Consider the following 16255-nt stretch of genomic DNA (forward strand, 5'->3'; position numbering starts at 1 on the left):
AGTTTACTGTTTTACAGCTCTACGATTTCTCTAGTAATGTGGGATTTCCTGGTACTGACCTCTGTCTGTCTTTTTTGTCTCGGTGTTTTTCAGCCTCCCTGCCTCTTTCTTTAACATCTTTCACTCTTTCCTCATTGCGCTCCTTGGCTTTATGTTTATCTTTGTGCTTCTTTGAGAGTGAAACTTCTTCCTGAGCAGGTGGTGGAGGACTTGGTGTCCGAGGTCCTTTCTTCTTGCTTTGTCCTACTTTGGAATGTCTGTAAAAGTAGACAGGTGAGATTCCTAGGAATGGCATTCATCCCTTATACTCACATCACGTTACAATTATCAAATGCAGGTGCATGCAAACCTCAGCACATAACAAAGATTGCACAGTCCCATCATTCTACAGGGATAAAAAGAAAAAAAAAGGAATGTTTTACCAGAAAAGTGGGTCATTTTCTGGTAAAACACTTTTTTATTTTTAAATCAGTGTGAGTATTTATGTAATTTTTTTTCTAGATCACAATCTAGAATACAAATAAAAACTTAAAATATTGCAATCCTCACACTATAAACTACGGCTATCCTAGACTCATACTTCCTGTCATTAACAACAATGAACAGACTGACCCTGTCTGTTGTACTGAAGCATCTAATGCGCATGTGCAAAAGTCACTGTGAACAAAGGGAGAGCAGGTACATCAACGATTGTGAATGGTGGATCCTTTGTTATCAGCTCTGTTAACAGGTGTTACCGGTCACATTCCTGCCTCTGATGATAATTAACCTGCTAAAAATTCTACATGAAAGAACAGGAAGTACGAGTCTAAAATGAGTAAAAGTGTACGCCGTGAATATTGCAAGATTACCATTTGTGTTTTCTTTTTTTTTTTTGGGGTGTGGGGGGGTTGCAGAGAGTGTGTGTGTGTGTGTGTGTGTGTGTGTGGGGAGGGGGGCGTGCAGAGAGAGAGAGTGTGTGTGTGTGTGTGTGTGTGTGTGTGTATGTGTGTATATATATATATATATATATATATATATATATATATATAAACACACACATACACACAAACACAGCGCTGCTTTTGATATATACATATAAATAAAAAAAATACATGCAACACAAAAACCTGATCTAAGTAATAGTTTATTTCCTGATGACACGTTAGAGGATGGGAAGGGCACATAACTGTTCCATTAGTCTCTGCCTACCTCACTGGTAGCTCTGTTTGAGGAGATGATGCCCCAGCTGCCATTTTCTTTTCCTTCTTACTTGTAGGATTGCCAGCTTTTGGACTGGACTTCCGTTTAGGAGACTTGCTGGATTTACTTGGTGATGGAGACATTTTAGCTGTAGCTTCAGGTGAAATCTAGACACATAGATATGATGATTGCCTTTTCAACCCAACATTTCCTTTGCATATACACATTTTATTTTCACCTATGCCCCCAACTAAAAAAAATAATTACTGTTATCTTATGGGGCCAAAAAAAGAGGGATTTTTGGTACTCACCGTAAAATCTCTTTCTTGGAGCCTTCATTGGGGGACACATGTAGCCATGGGTGTATGCTGCTATCACTAGGAGGCTGACATTATGCATAAAAAGGAAACTAGCTCCTCCTCCGTAGTATACACCCACCGACAGGCACGAAGTACCTCAGTTAGTGTTAAAGCAGTAGGAGAAGCAACCAAAAGCTCAACATATGTACCAATCCAACAAAAAAGGCACATAGACCAAATAAAGGTACAAACAGTTAGGGAGGGTGCTGTGTCCCCCAATGAAGGCTCCAAGAAAGAGATTTTACGGTGAGTACCAAAAATCCCTCTTTCTTTATCGCTTCATTGGGGGACACAGGTAACCATGGGACCTCCCAAATCAGTCCATAGGGTGGGAAACAGGAAGATCCAAGGAATAAATGAGCTCAGGTCGGTTGGTGGAAAACCGCCGCCTGCAGCACCTTCCTTCCCAGGCCTGCATCAGATGAGGCATGGGTATGAATCCCACAAAAAACTCGCAAAAGAGGGTAAAGATGACCAGGTTACATACTGGAAGCAAAAACCTGGTAACAAAAAACCTAGGAGGCCCCCACCGCAGAGCGGAGTGAGCCTTCACCCCCAGAAGAGCCTGCACCGCCTCAAGAGGCTGTTTGTCCTGAACGCGTAATTTAACTAAGAAGACAACTGTCCCAGACAAGAGAAAAAATGTGATGTCTTGAACGGACTCAACAGTGGCGCGCTGCAGCGCGTAAAAGACGAGGATAAAAAACCCATAGATCTATTGGAAGACAAGAAGGAGGCGCCAGGTGGGCCACACCTTGAAGAAAACCGAGAATGAAAGGAAGAGAAAAGGACATGGGGACCAACCCCAGACCATAATCCACTAGAAGAAGGCTTTTTAGTATTTGTAGTAGATACACCAGGATGCTGGTTTCTTGGCCCCAATCTTGGCCTCATTGATCAGATGGGAAAAACCAGCCTCCCTAAGACTATGGCCTCAACGGCCATGCTGTTAAACTCAGAGACTTTGAACTTTGGAGGAAGAGGGAACCTTGAGTGAGAGGATCTGGACGGCCTAGAAGCTTCCAGGGGACGTCCATGAACATGTTCACCGGGCTCTTCTTGGCCAGTCCAAAGCTATCAGGAATCATAGGGGCCCCTTCTTCCTTTATCCTTTTCACGACTCTCGGAAAGGGAGAATGCCAGTGGTAAAGAGCATAGAAAATTGCCCTGATCTCCAGGAGATTGCATTCAAGTGGCCCTGTGCTGTGTGACGAAGAAAAAACGGCTCCCCAAATGAGGAGACTGGCGTCAGTGGCGAAGACCTGCCACCAGAGAGGAAGGAAGGACTTCCTCCATAGGACTGATGCCGACAGCGTGACCAGGTGAGGGACTGCCTCACCTTAAGAGGTAGAAGCACGGGATCATCCGGGAAGAGTACCAGAGGGCCAACTGAAGAGGACGGGCATGGAACAAGGCAAAAGGAACGGCTTCCGTGACGACACTCTCTTTCCCCTAGAACTCATATGCAGGACCGTATCAGAGAGTCGCTTTAGAGTATGGAACCCTTGGCACAGTAATGAAAACCTTCTCCTTTGGAAAGAAGACACGGGCTTGGGTCGTGTAGAACCTTATACCTAGTATACCCAGGCTTTGAGCAAAGGCGAGGGAGAAGTTCTCTCTGTTTATAATCTAGCTGAGATGGACCAGGATATCTAGAGTAAACTGAAGACTCTGGTTGCAGTCTCGGCGGGACGGCTCCTTGAACAGAAGATCGTTCAAGTAGGGAAATATGAAAAAACCCCTTGGAGAGAAGGATATCCCTGACAGCTGCCATGACGTGAATAGTCTGGGAGCAGAGGCTAGGTCGAAAGAAAGGGTCGAGAACTGATAAAGACCCTCCTGGATCGCAGACCATAGCTGTAAAGACAGCACCGAACGTCTCAGGTAAACCGCTCGAGGTCCAAAAAGGAAGGGAGCGGTCCGTCTAAAGGAATAGAGTAGAACCCTGAAAACCGTACGTTCCTGAGAACGGGTACGATCACTCCTGTGCATGGTAGGTAAAGGACAGCCTGAAGAACTCCTGGAACCTGCGATGTATGTCTTGGCGGGCAAAAACAGAAGGAAACTTCTTCCTGGAGAAGAAGAAAGGTCGATTTTGTAGCCGAAAGTCGCTATCTCTCTCGAGATTGAAGCAACCTTTCCTATTAACCCCTTCACCCCCGGAGCTTTTTCCATTTTTTCATTTTCGTTTTTCGCTCCCCTCCTTCCCAGAGCCATAACTTTTTTATTTTTCTGTCAATATGGCCATGTGAGGGCTTATTTTTTGCGGGACGAGATGTACTTTTGAACGATACCATTGGTTTTACCATGCCATGTAACAGAAAACGGGAAAAAAATTCCAAGTGTGATGAAATTGCAAAAAAAAGTGCAATCTCACACTTGTTTTTTGTTTGGCTTTTTTGCTAGGTTCACCAAATGCTAAAACTAACCTGCCATTTCCCGGGGAAAGGCCTGGCTATTCACTGCTTGCGTCGAGAAACACGTGATGGTGTCTCCGCAGCTTCTTTACATGCATCAGCATATTTCCCATAAGGGATGGGGGCAGTGTTCTGGAATCACTGCGTTGAGAAACACGTGATGGTGTCTCCGCGGTGTTGGATGTTTTGGTCTCCCCGAGGCCAATCATCTGTGCCTTTATAGCCTTTTTACTAGGCACTGCTCCTAATAGCCAGATTCCTACTCCACACTGATGAGGGGCAAAAACCCCGAAACAGCTGTCTGTGGATGGATACCATGCTTGGCATAGGTGGCTTTCCTTCATAGGATGCTGCCCTTCCCGTGGTTGTTCCTTCCCAGGGAAAGGCCTGGCTATTCACTGCTTGCGTCGAGAAACATGTGATGGTGTCTCCGCAGCTTCTTTACATAACCTGCCATTATGATTCTCCAGGTCATTACGAGTTCATAGATACCTAACATGTCTAGGTTATTTTTTATCTAAGTGGTGAAAAAAATTCCAAAATTTGCTAAAAAAAAAAAAAAAAATTGTGCGATTTTCCGATATCCGTAGCATCTCCAATTTTCGTGATCTGGGGTCAGGTGAGGGCTTATTTTTTGCGTGCCGAGCTCGCGTTTTTAATGATACCATTTTGGTGTAGATACGTTCTTTTGATCGCTTGTTATTGCATTTTAATGCAATGTCGCGGCGACCAAAAAAACGTAATTTTGGCGTTTTGATTTTTTTCTCGCTACACCATTTAGCGGTCAGGTTAATCCTTTTTTTTAATTGATAGATCGGGCGATTCTGAACGCGGCGATACCAAATATGTGTATGTTTGATTTTTTTTTTAATTGTTTTATTTTCATTGGGGCGAAAGGGGGGTGATTTGAACTTTTATATATTTTTTATTTTTTTAATATTTTTAAACATTTTTTTTTTTTAATTTTGGCATGCTTCAATAGCCTCCATAGGAGGCTAGAAGCATGCACTACACGATCACCTCTGCTATATAGAGGTGAAGTACAGATCACCTCTATGTAGCAGAAATGCAGGTGCACTTTGAACGCCGACCACAGAGTGGCACTGAAAGCAATCGGCCATCAACAACCATAGAGGTCTCAAGGAGACCTCTGGTTGTTATGGCAATGCACCGCTGACCCCCGATCATGTGACGGGGGTCAGCGGTGCGAGCACTTCCGGCCACGCGGCCGGGAGCGCTAGTTAAATGCCGCTGTCAGCGCTTGATGGCGGCATTTAACTAGTTAATGGGAGCGGGCGGATCGCGATTCCGCTCGCGCTCATTGCGAGCACATGTCAACTGTACAAAACAGCTGACATGTCGCGGCTTTGAGGTGGGCTCACCGCCGGAGCCCACCTCAAAGCAGGGGATCTGCCAGCTGACGTACTATTCCGTCAGCTGGCAGAAAGGGGTTAAAAGGACATTTAGAAATGGACCGGGAAAACAAGGTGCTTTTTCCGTCGGTGGCATCCGAAATTATTTGATCCAGCCTGGATCCAAAAGGACTAGAACTTTGGAAGGCAAAGCCAGTGAGGCCAGAGAATGCAGCATAGAGCAAAGATGTTGCTAGCAGGCGAGGCGGCTATCTCTCTCAAGAATGAAGCAACCTTTTCCTATTAAAAGGACATTTAAACTTGGACCGGGAAATCAAGGTGCTTTTCCCGCCGGTGGCATCTGAAAATATTTGACCCAGTTCGGATCCAAAGGTCTACAGTCTTGGAAAGGAAAGCAAAGCTAGTGAAGGCAGGGAGTGCAGCGTATAGCAATGATGTTGCTGGTAGCCGTGGCAGATGAACCAGCTGCATCAAAAGGGAGCGATCACGAGATATGCCGCCATATCTGCCAGATCTGGCTGACTTAGCCAAGGGTTCAATCTGTCCATCTTAAGAATCCGTGAGCGATGCACTGATCAGTAAAGATAAAGCTGTCTTGGAGGACAGGCGAGAAGCCGGCGGATCCACATTAGAGATTCTGCCCATTTAATGTGTAGCGTCTTCCTACCGAGGAAGCGCTTTTCAGGTTGTTCCCAGTGTTTAGACATAATCATGACAACTTCCCTGTGATTAGGGAAAACTCCTGGAAGAACATTTTACCCATTGAAAGCAATGGAATGCTCTTGAGCAGGTGCCTCGTCCTCCCATGAGGCTATAGAGCACATCTTGCATCTTCCAGGTCTGATCCGTACCAAACTCAGACCGAGACTGGGAATCCATATCTGACCCGAAAGCCGCCTTCGAGGATGGGCATGGGATGAGGAGTGCCTCCAGGAGAAGGTAGAGGGGCCCGCAGGTTCCTTTACTTTATACCCGATTTGTCCCTGTGAAGGTCGCGGTCAGGTGCGTGCGAATCACCGTGAGAGGTGTTAGGAGCACTGGTGGCAGAAGAAGAATGTTGATGTCGTTTGAGGACCTGGACTGGGGACTGCAGGACTTTAGTCAGATCTGAGACCGACTGTGACATGGCAACAGCCCACTCCGGAGGGAGGGGAGTGCTCTCGTCCCGGGCGTTGGAGGGTTTCTCTGAATGCCACTTCTGTTTTACAGATGGCACAGGGGTCGCGGATTACAGGGACAGGAATGGGCCTCCCTGAGATTGGGCATAAGTGATAGACTAGGGATAAGGCTAGAGAGAGCTAAGCCCTTATGAAGAAAGAAATTAACCAGCCAGGGCTGGCCCTACCTGATAACAGAGACGACGCTGTCCTGCTCAGGCTGCAGTGTCCTCCAGATCCAGTGTGGACGCCTGTTGTGCCCTTTGGAAGACTATGGTGACTGTACGAATCTTCATACGGTTTCAAATCTTCCCACACCTTGCAGACAGAGACACACTATGTCCCATCTGCGGAGAGCGTCTCAGGAGAGAGGGATAGAGAAAGACACTCTCTCACAGGCCAGGAGACAGGGCCTCAGCGTACGGCGTGCCCTAGTTAGCCGAGAGTCCAGTAAGGGGGCGTGGCTAACTGGAGGGCAACCGCTTATTGGCCGGGGACCCAGTAATTGTAACGTGGCTACACACAGTCCGGGAGATTCCCCAAAGCCGGGGGCTAAATTAACCGAGGACATGTAATTATGCGAAGCCTCGGCGCCTGCAATGACAGGACCGGAAAATGGCATTAACCAAGGTCCAGGTCTGGTATGAAAGTTGGCCACGTCTGACGGTATTAGGTAGTAGGGGCCCAAAGCCGGGGGCAAAATTAACGGAGGACATGGAATTATGCGAAGTCTCGGCACCCGCAGTGACAGGGCCGGAAACGGCATTAACGAAGATCCTAGTTAGGAGTCCTTCCTATTGGCTGTGCCGCCAGAGGAGTGCACCGGGCAGGGAGAGGAGGCCCCTTGATAGGGAGAAAAAGCGCGCGATAAATATGCGCGCTTAATGCGGGGGCGTTAACGAAGAAAAGCTGTCGTTCAGTGACGTCATGTTCTGTGCAGCGTTCTCGCAGGTAAGTGGAGGAGAAAGGGCGCCCGATGCGGGGGGCGGCGAAAGTGAAAGTAAGATGTCGGGAAGGAAGACAACCGGAGGCGCGCAGGGACACCCGGTAATGTTAGAATACTGCTGCGGGGAGCAGGAGGAGTCTATAAGGGAACAAACCTCCCGGGCGCTGCGGAGTTAAGGGACGATGATCCATTACCTTCCTTGAAACCCGGCTCCACATGATATGAGGATCGTCCAGGGGCCCATGATAGAGAGGGTCGCTGAATCAGGAATCCTTCATCCAGAAGACGGCATCAACCCCTATAGCGCAGGGAGAAGGTCACCGCCGGTGACCACAGTCTTCCTTCTCAGCCCTCTCTGAGGAGAGGGGTGAGGGGGACATTTTTGGCTAGGTCCGCCACCACTTAGACCCTGGAGCACCTGTGAAGGTGACAGGGGATGATGTCCTGCTGGCAGTCTGAGAGTTGCAACAATGTGGGCGACCCCACACTGCTCACTCAGCCGCCTCTCCTGGGAAAGCAGAGTGGGAATAACACCCTGTTTCCCTGAAATGCTGTATCTGAAGGACAAAAAGAGAATGTTACTAAAAACAATAAAACCTGTAAGGGAACAAAGGTTAGCAGCGGATCTGACGATCCAGGTCTGCCTCCTACAGACACTAAGCACAAACTGAGGTACTTTGTGCCTGTCGGTGGGTGTATACTACGGAGGAGGAGCAAGTTTCCTTTTTTTGCATAATGTCAGCATCCTAGCGACAGCAGCAAACACCCATGGTTACCTGTGTCCCCCAATGAAGCGATAAAGAAATAAAAATAAAATTCAGCAAAATCCTTTGGTTGCATTTACAGTTATAAATCCAGAACGAGTAGATCTGAACGATATTAGCCATATTTTGTCACAACTCCACATACCATGCAATAATAATCTTTATAATAATAATCTTTTATATAGCGCTAACATTCCGCAGCGCTTTACAGTTTGCACACATTATCATTGCTGTCCTCGATGGGGCTCACAATCTAGAATCCCTATCAGTATGTTTTTGGAATGTGGGAGGAAACCCGAGTACCCGGAGGAAACCCCAGTGCTGCAAAGCTGCAGTTCTAACCACTGAGCCACCTTGCTGCCCTTGTGACCATGTGATCAATCATAGAACTTGGAAAAAATCCATACTATGGTTAGGAAATCCCAGATCTTAGGCAGACATGATGTTTTGATGGAGACATGATGCTGGGGAGCGGCCAAAATGATGTGATAAAAATACAAAAAATAGTAGAATAGACTATAAACTGGGGTGTTATAATGGAAAAGTGAGCTTACGACAGGTTTTTAGGGGAAAACATTGAATGTAATGCCTTGATGAAAACGCAAAATTGCAGCAAAGCTGTCTACCTGTCAAAATGTTGCAACTTTGGCAAACAGCTGATTTTCCAGGCTGCAATACTGAGAAGGCCATAGGCTAGCTAAACGAAAGGCACTCATAATATCTACTATATAATTGTCTAAGGGTCACTTCCATCTTTCTGTCTGTCACGGAAATCCCAAGTTGCAGATTGGTCGCGGCAAAACGGCCACGACCAATCAGTGACGGGCACAGTCCGGTGGCAAAATGGCCGCTCCCTACTCCCCTGCAGTCAGTGCTCACACAGGGTTAATGGCAGGGTTAACGGTACACATTATGCCGCTATGTAACGCACTCCATTAACGCTGCTATTAACCCTGCCTATGCATCATCAATAGTAAAAAGATCTAATGTTAAAAATAATAAACCACGCAGTATCTAACACGTGGCTGTGCAATATATTACGTGGCTGGGCAATATACTACGTGGCTGGGCAATATACTACGTGTCTGCTATATACCACGTAGGCTGTGCTATATACCACGTGGGCTGTGCTATATACCACGTGGGCTGTGCTATATACCATGTGGGCTGTGCTATATACTACGTGGGCTGTGATATATACTAAGTGGGCTGTGTTATACGCTACTTGGCTGTGCTATATTTCTCTGATGTGCTATATTTCTCTGCTGTATCTGTGCATCATGAATCATGGTTTGTGTTAAAGAGGAGGGCCCACTGAGACTCTTTCGCCCGGGGCCCTCAAAAACCTGGGCTGTGCTATATACTACGTGGCTGGGCAATATACTATGTGGCTGTGTTATATACTACGTGGCTGTGCTATATACTACATGGGCTGTGTTATACGCTACTTGGCTGTGGTATATTTCTCTGCTGTATCTGTGCATCATGTATCGTGGTATGTGTTAAAGAGGAGGGCCCACTGAGACTCTTTCGCCCGGGGCCCTCCAAAGCCTAGATCTGGCTTCACTGATTGTTCGCGGCCGGGCGTGACCAATCAGCGACAGGCGTAGTCCGCCCGTGAATTGGCGTGGAATTTGAACCACGCTTTGCTTCATAAATAAACTACATACATATTCTAGAATACCCGATGCGTTAGAATCGGGCCACCATCTAGTTGACTTATAAAAGGCAAAGAGAGAGTCCTGAGTAGATATCCCCTCCATGATGTCCATATACCCCGAGGAGACACTTATACAAGGATTGTCTTGAGACCAAGCCTTTTATTCGTGTGTACACAAGGGGCCAGTAGCAATTGTAAAGCAAGTCCGGAGAGGCTTCCATCTGACCCCTATAATGCCCACCATGGCATCCTCATGCAGAGAAGTGATAGGATGATGCACATAGTTCCAACACTTTATTCTTACCTCCTTCTTAATTACAATCTCTTCTCGTTTTTCTATATTTTCCTGCTCTAATTTCATTAACTCGCGTTGGATCTTCTGACGTTTCAATTCCAAAGATAATTCGTGGTCATAGTCGTAATTCACATCACCACTTTCTGAATCTATAACGGAAATGACAAGAACGATACTGTGAGGAAGGTTTTCAGCACCTCGCTGGATCCATGCTGTTCTGGAGGAAACAGGGCTTCTTACCGAGCACTAGAAAGGTCTATGGAACAACATAGCCTCTTATTGTTTTGTTCCCATGATATTAACTATTCCACGATCACACAATAAGTAGATTTCTCGCTGTTTAGGCCACACAAGCTGTGCATAAAATACATATGGATCTTTCACCTCAGACTAGTACACAGCAGGCACATCACAGCTCCCTAGAATTAGCCCATGGGCTACGACCTAAACCAGTGATTATGCGCTGATCACACTGCTTGCATGCTCTAATTCAGACAGCGAGCACAGATCCACGTACTGTGCCAGAGATTGTGGCCAACTACATTTAATGACAAAAAGAGAAGATTTTACTGACTCTGCCTCCTAGTTCTACAAGGCGCATTAGTGATTTAGAAAGAGGAGACCATTATAGAGCAGATTATAAAGCAGAAGCACATGGATCCATTACAGCCTGCTTTAAAATAGAGGGAATCTCTAAAATGCAGTATACAAGAATCTGGATAAATAAAATGTTAACTCCTTCACGACATATGACGTACATGTACGTCGTGTCTCTGCCTTTGATGCGGGCTCACACGCTGAGCTCGCATCTTTTCCTGCACATGATGACTGATTTAATCAGTCATCTTGTGTCTTTAATTGACTCGCGACCGCCCACCATAAACAAATGTTGGCGCTTGCTGGGCTCTGAGCAGCGCCAACATTTTTCTACCGTCAGCAGTCTCAAAGCGCTCAGGACTCCCAGGGTCCTGCAAGTGCTGAGATTCCGGAACAGAGCAATAACTGACATGTGACATGATCAGGACCTTATTGGATCAGGTCCCAATAATGTTAACCTTTAGCTATCTTCTAAATGCCGCGATTGCAGCATTTGGAAGACTCAGAGGTGGACAACTCCTTCACTTACCTCTCTGGTGCCCCCGTAATGTGATATCAGGTGAGCCAAGGATTGTCATGGCAGTCAAGAGATCATATGATGACCTCTGGGTGTGCCAGCTACATTGGACTGTTAGACTCATCTGCTTTGTAAAACTGACAGGTGTCATGCATTGCAATGTGTGTGTATTGCAATGCATGAGAAAGTGATCAGAAAAACAGGGATTTTTGTGGAGTATTCACCGTAAAATCCTCTTCTCCGAGCCACTCATTGAGGGACACAGGACCATGGGTGTTATGCTGCTGCCACTAGGAGACACCACTTCAAGCAGGGCATGGGAGCGCCGCTCTTACTGGGATCCAGGACACCGCAGGTCCAGCACTTCTGGTGCAGCAATACTATTGGGGGCACATAGACCCGCCATACCCCTGCACCTTATCGAACTTGGCACGGATGCGCCACTATTCCAGGACACCGCACGCCCCGCATTTTTGGTACAACTATACTCCTGGCAACATATAAATCCGCCATCTCCCCTCATCATAGAACACTTCATCTAACTGGGCACAGGAGCGCCGCCGTTATGCTATTCAGAACACCACAGGCCCATCACGGATGTGACGGCCATAACCCTGGATGTCCACTACTAATTAGGATTTTTACATCCTCTCAACGCCTTATACCAAGTGACAGAATTTATATTAAAAGGATTGTCGTCCTGCTCTCCTCCTTTGCCACTTGTGTACGCACATCTGGAAACCAAGTAACCCCATGAATAAGACCCTGGTGGGTCAAAACGTTGGGTTTCGATTTACACATACTGCTCTTGCTATCCTGTGGCAACCTTTTTTGTTATGGCAATAAATTTGTTGAACACTTTTGCATTATATCAAGCCTGAGTGTGCGTTTTTTTTTGGTATATGGCAACTAGGAGGCTGACACCAAGTTAATACAAAAAAAATTTAGCTCCTTCTCTGCAGTATACACCCTCGTGCAGTCTCCAAGAAAGCCCAGTTCGGTGCAAAAGCAGTAGGAAAACATTAAGAACATAAAAGAGTACAACATGGCAACCCAAAGAACAGGCCAAACTATTAGGCTAACAGGGTCGGTGCTGTGTCTCCCAATGAGTGACTCGGAGAAAAGGATTTAACAGTGAGTACTCACAAGAATCCCTGTTTCTCTATCGCCTCATTGACTGACACAGGACCATGGGACGTCCCAAAACAGTTCCTGGGTGGGATAACAACATAACAGTAGGCTTTATGTAACAACTGCCTAGATGTGCGCAATCGCGGCTTGCAGAATTCTTCTGCCAAGACCCGCATCCGCGGAAGCCCGAGTGCGAATATTAAAATGCTTTGAGAACGTATGAAAGCTGGACCAAATCGCAGCCTTACAGACCTGTTCCGCCGACACCTGATGTCGAAAGGTCCAATAAGCTTCCACTGCTCAAGTGGAGTGTGCCTTGATCCCCGCTGGAATGGGCTAGCTTCTGACACGGTAGGCCTCCTGAATGGAGGAACGAATCCACCTGGCTATCGTGGCCTTTGAAGCAGCGAAGCCCTTCTTATGACCCTCAGGATCACAGAGTGTCCTTCCTTCTGAAAGATGCCATCCTCGAGACATACCTTCTTAGGGCTCTGACCAGATCCAGAGTGTGGAGAGCTCTTTCCATTCTGTAAAGGGGAGCCGGACAAAGTGAAGGAAGAACAAGGTCTTCGTTCACATGGAAGGACGAGATGACCTTGGGCAAGAAAGACTGGGATGGCCTGAGGACAACCTTGTCCTGATGGAAATTGAGGAAGGGCACCCGACAAGACAGGGTGGCTAGTTCTGAGACTCGCCGGATTAACGTGATCGCTACCAGGAAAGCGACCTTCCAGGACAAGAAAGTCAGCGAAATGTCCTGGAGCGGTTCCTGTAGGACACTCAGTACCAAGTTGAGATCCCAAGGCTCTAAGGGCATGCGATAGGGGGTACCAAGTGTGACACCCCTAGCATGAAAGTCTCCACCTGAAGCCTAGTCGCGATCTTTCTTTGAAATAAGACTGAAATTTGATCCTTGAGAGAACTAGGTGCCAGGCAAGAGTCCAGACCGGCCTGTAGAAACTGCAATATGTTGGGAAGGGAGAAGACGAGAGGGGGAAGACCTCGATCTTTGCACCAAGGAAAAAATGCCTTCCAGGTGTGATGATAAATACGTACCGACACCGGTTTACGAGCCCTGACCATTGTGGAAACAACCAGTTTAGAAAAAAACAGCCTGGTCAGAATCCAGGATTCAACGGCCATGCCGTTAAACACAAAGCCCCCGAGTTCTGGTGGCAAATCGGACCCTGGGAGTGCAGATCTGGATAATGTGGAAATCGCCAGGGTACGTCGGTAAAGAGGTGCACCAACTCCGCAGACCACGCGCAGTGTGGCCAATCTGGGGCAACCAAGATCACGGGGACTCTGTACGCCTTGATCTTCCTTATGACTCTCGGAAGTAATGGCAACGAGGGGAAAAATGTATGGAAGATGGAATTTGCACCACGGAAGGACTAGAGCATCCGCTCCGATTGCTCTTGGGTCTCGAGACCAAGTAATGAACTGAGGAACTTTAGTGTTCAATCTGGATGCCATCGGATCTACATCTGGAGTCCCCCAACAACGACAAATGTGTTGAAACACTTCCGGATGAAGTTCCCATTCCCCCGAGACGAGATCCTGGCGGCTGAGGAAGTCTGCTGTCCAGTTTTCAGCATCTGGAATGTGGACCACTGAGATTACAGAGTGGTTGTTTACTGCCCATCAGAGATTGTGAGACCTCGGACATAGCCGCGTAGGTACCCCCTTGATGGTTTATGTATGCCACGGCAGTGGCATTGTCCGATTGAATTCGGATGGGGTGGCCTGCTAGGAGATAATGGAACTGATGTAGGCCCGCCATATTGCGCAAATCTCCAGTACATTGATCGGGAGTTTCAATTCTTGGATGGACCAGCGGCGGTGTGATGGTGAAAGACTGCCCCCCAGCCGAGAAGGCTGGCATCGGTCTAACCAATGAACCGGGAGAAAGGACTTCCCCCTGATTGAGGGAAGAGTTCAATGTCCACCATCTGAGAGCCCGTCTGACCCACAGCGGAAAACGGCAGTGGCGGTCGAGGGAGAACAGGTTCCTGTCCCAGGCCTCCAGAAGAGCAGGACGAAGGGGACGAAGATGCAGCTGCTCAAAAGGGACCGCTTCCATTGCTGCCACCATTTTTCTCAGTACCCTCATGGCAAACCGGATGGAATGAAGGGACGACTGACAGAGGACACGGGCTGTGTTATATACTACGTGGGCTGTGTTATATACTACGTGGGCTGTGTTATATACTGTGTGGGCTGTGTTATATACTGCGTGGGCTGTGTTATATACTGCGTGGGCTGTGTTATATACTGCGTGGGCTGTGTTATATACTGCGTGGGCTGTGTTATATACTGCGTGGCCTATATTACCGCATCGGGTATTCTAGAATATGTATGTATGTATATAGCAGCCACATGGTATATACCACAGGCCACGTACAGTCATGGCCAAAAGTATTGAGAATGACACCAAAATTATATTTTCACATGATCTGCTGCCCTCTGGTTTTTATTTGTGTTTGTCTGATGTTTATATCACATACAGAAATATAATTGCAATCATATTATGAGTACCAATAGGTTATATTGACAGTTAGAATGAGTTAATGCAGCAAGTCAATATTTGCAGTGTTGACCCTTCTTCTTCAAGACCTCTGCAATTCTCCCTGGCATGCTCTCAATCAACTTCTGGACCAAATCCTGACTGATAGCAGTCCATTCTTGCATATAATCAATGCTTGCATTTTGCCAGAATTTGTTGGTTTTTGTTTGTCCACCCGTCTCTTGATGATTGACCACAAGTTCTCAATGGGATTAAGATCTGGGGAGTTTCCAGGCCATGGACCCAAAATCTCTGTTTTGTTCCATGAGCCATTTAGTTATCACCTTTGCTTTATGGCAAGGTGCTCCATCATGCTGGAAAAGGCATTGTTGGGCGCCAAACTGCTCTTGGATGGTTGGGAGAAGTTGCTCTTGGAGGACATTCTGGTACCATTCTTTATTCATGGCTGTGTTTTAAGGCAAGACTGTGAGTGAGCCGATTCCCTTGGCTGAGAAGCAACCCCACACATGAATGGTTTCAGGATGCTTTACAGTTGGCATGAGACAAGACTGGTGGTATCGGTCACCTCTTCTTCTCCGAATAAGCTGTTTTCCAGATGTCCCAAACAATCGAAAAGGGGATTCATCAGAGAAAATGACTTTGCCCCAGTCCTCAGCAGTCCACTCCCTGTACCTTTTGCAGAATATCAGTCGGTCCCTGATGTTTTTTTCTGGAGAGAAGTGGCTTCTTTGCTGCCCTCCTTGAAACCAGGCCTTGCTCAAAGAGTCTCCGCCTCACAGTGCGTGCAGAAGCACTCACACCAGCCTGCTGCCATTCCTGAGCAAGCTCGGCACTGCTGGTAGTCCGATCCCGCAGCTGAAACAGTTTTAAGATACGGTCCTGGCGCTTGCTGGTCTTTCTTGGGCGCCCTGGAGCCTTTTTGACAACAATGGAAGCTCTCTCCTTGAAGTTCTTGATGATGCGATAGATTGTTGACTGAGGTGCAATCTTTGTAGCTGCGATACTCTTCCCTGTTAGGCCATTTTTGTGCAGTGCAATGATGGCTGCACGTGTTTCTTTAGAGATAACCATGGTTAACTGAAGATAAATAATGATACCAAGCACCAGCCTCCTTTTAAAGTGTCCAATGATGTCATTCTTACTTAATCATGACTGATTGATCTCCAGCCCTGTCCTCATCAACACCCACACCTGTGTTAATGGATCAATCACTAAAACGATGTTAGCTGCTCCTTTTAAGGCAGGACTGCAATGATGAAGCAGTAGACTTTGGAAAAATTAATATTTGTCTCATTCTCAAAATTTTTGTCCATGACTCTAGTACTCCTAT

General features: G+C 46.9%; 1 protein-coding gene across 2 annotated transcripts in view; it reads right to left on the reverse strand.

Moving 5' to 3' along the window:
- The window catches only part of ZC3H13 (zinc finger CCCH-type containing 13), an 85586-nt gene that overhangs the window by 38506 nt on the left and 30825 nt on the right, over positions 1-16255 (reverse strand). For both annotated transcript variants that reach the window (XM_069758270.1, XM_069758269.1), the window contains exons 6-8: positions 10163-10302; positions 1192-1349; positions 60-257 (exon numbers count right to left, since the gene is read on the reverse strand). In XM_069758270.1, coding sequence (XP_069614371.1) covers positions 60-257; positions 1192-1349; positions 10163-10302 — 496 coding nt within the window. The remainder of the gene's footprint in view (positions 1-59; positions 258-1191; positions 1350-10162; positions 10303-16255) is intronic.

The sequence above is a fragment of the Ranitomeya imitator genome, chromosome 3, assembly GCF_032444005.1.
Source record: "Ranitomeya imitator isolate aRanImi1 chromosome 3, aRanImi1.pri, whole genome shotgun sequence".
NCBI classification, from domain to species: domain Eukaryota; kingdom Metazoa; phylum Chordata; class Amphibia; order Anura; family Dendrobatidae; genus Ranitomeya; species Ranitomeya imitator.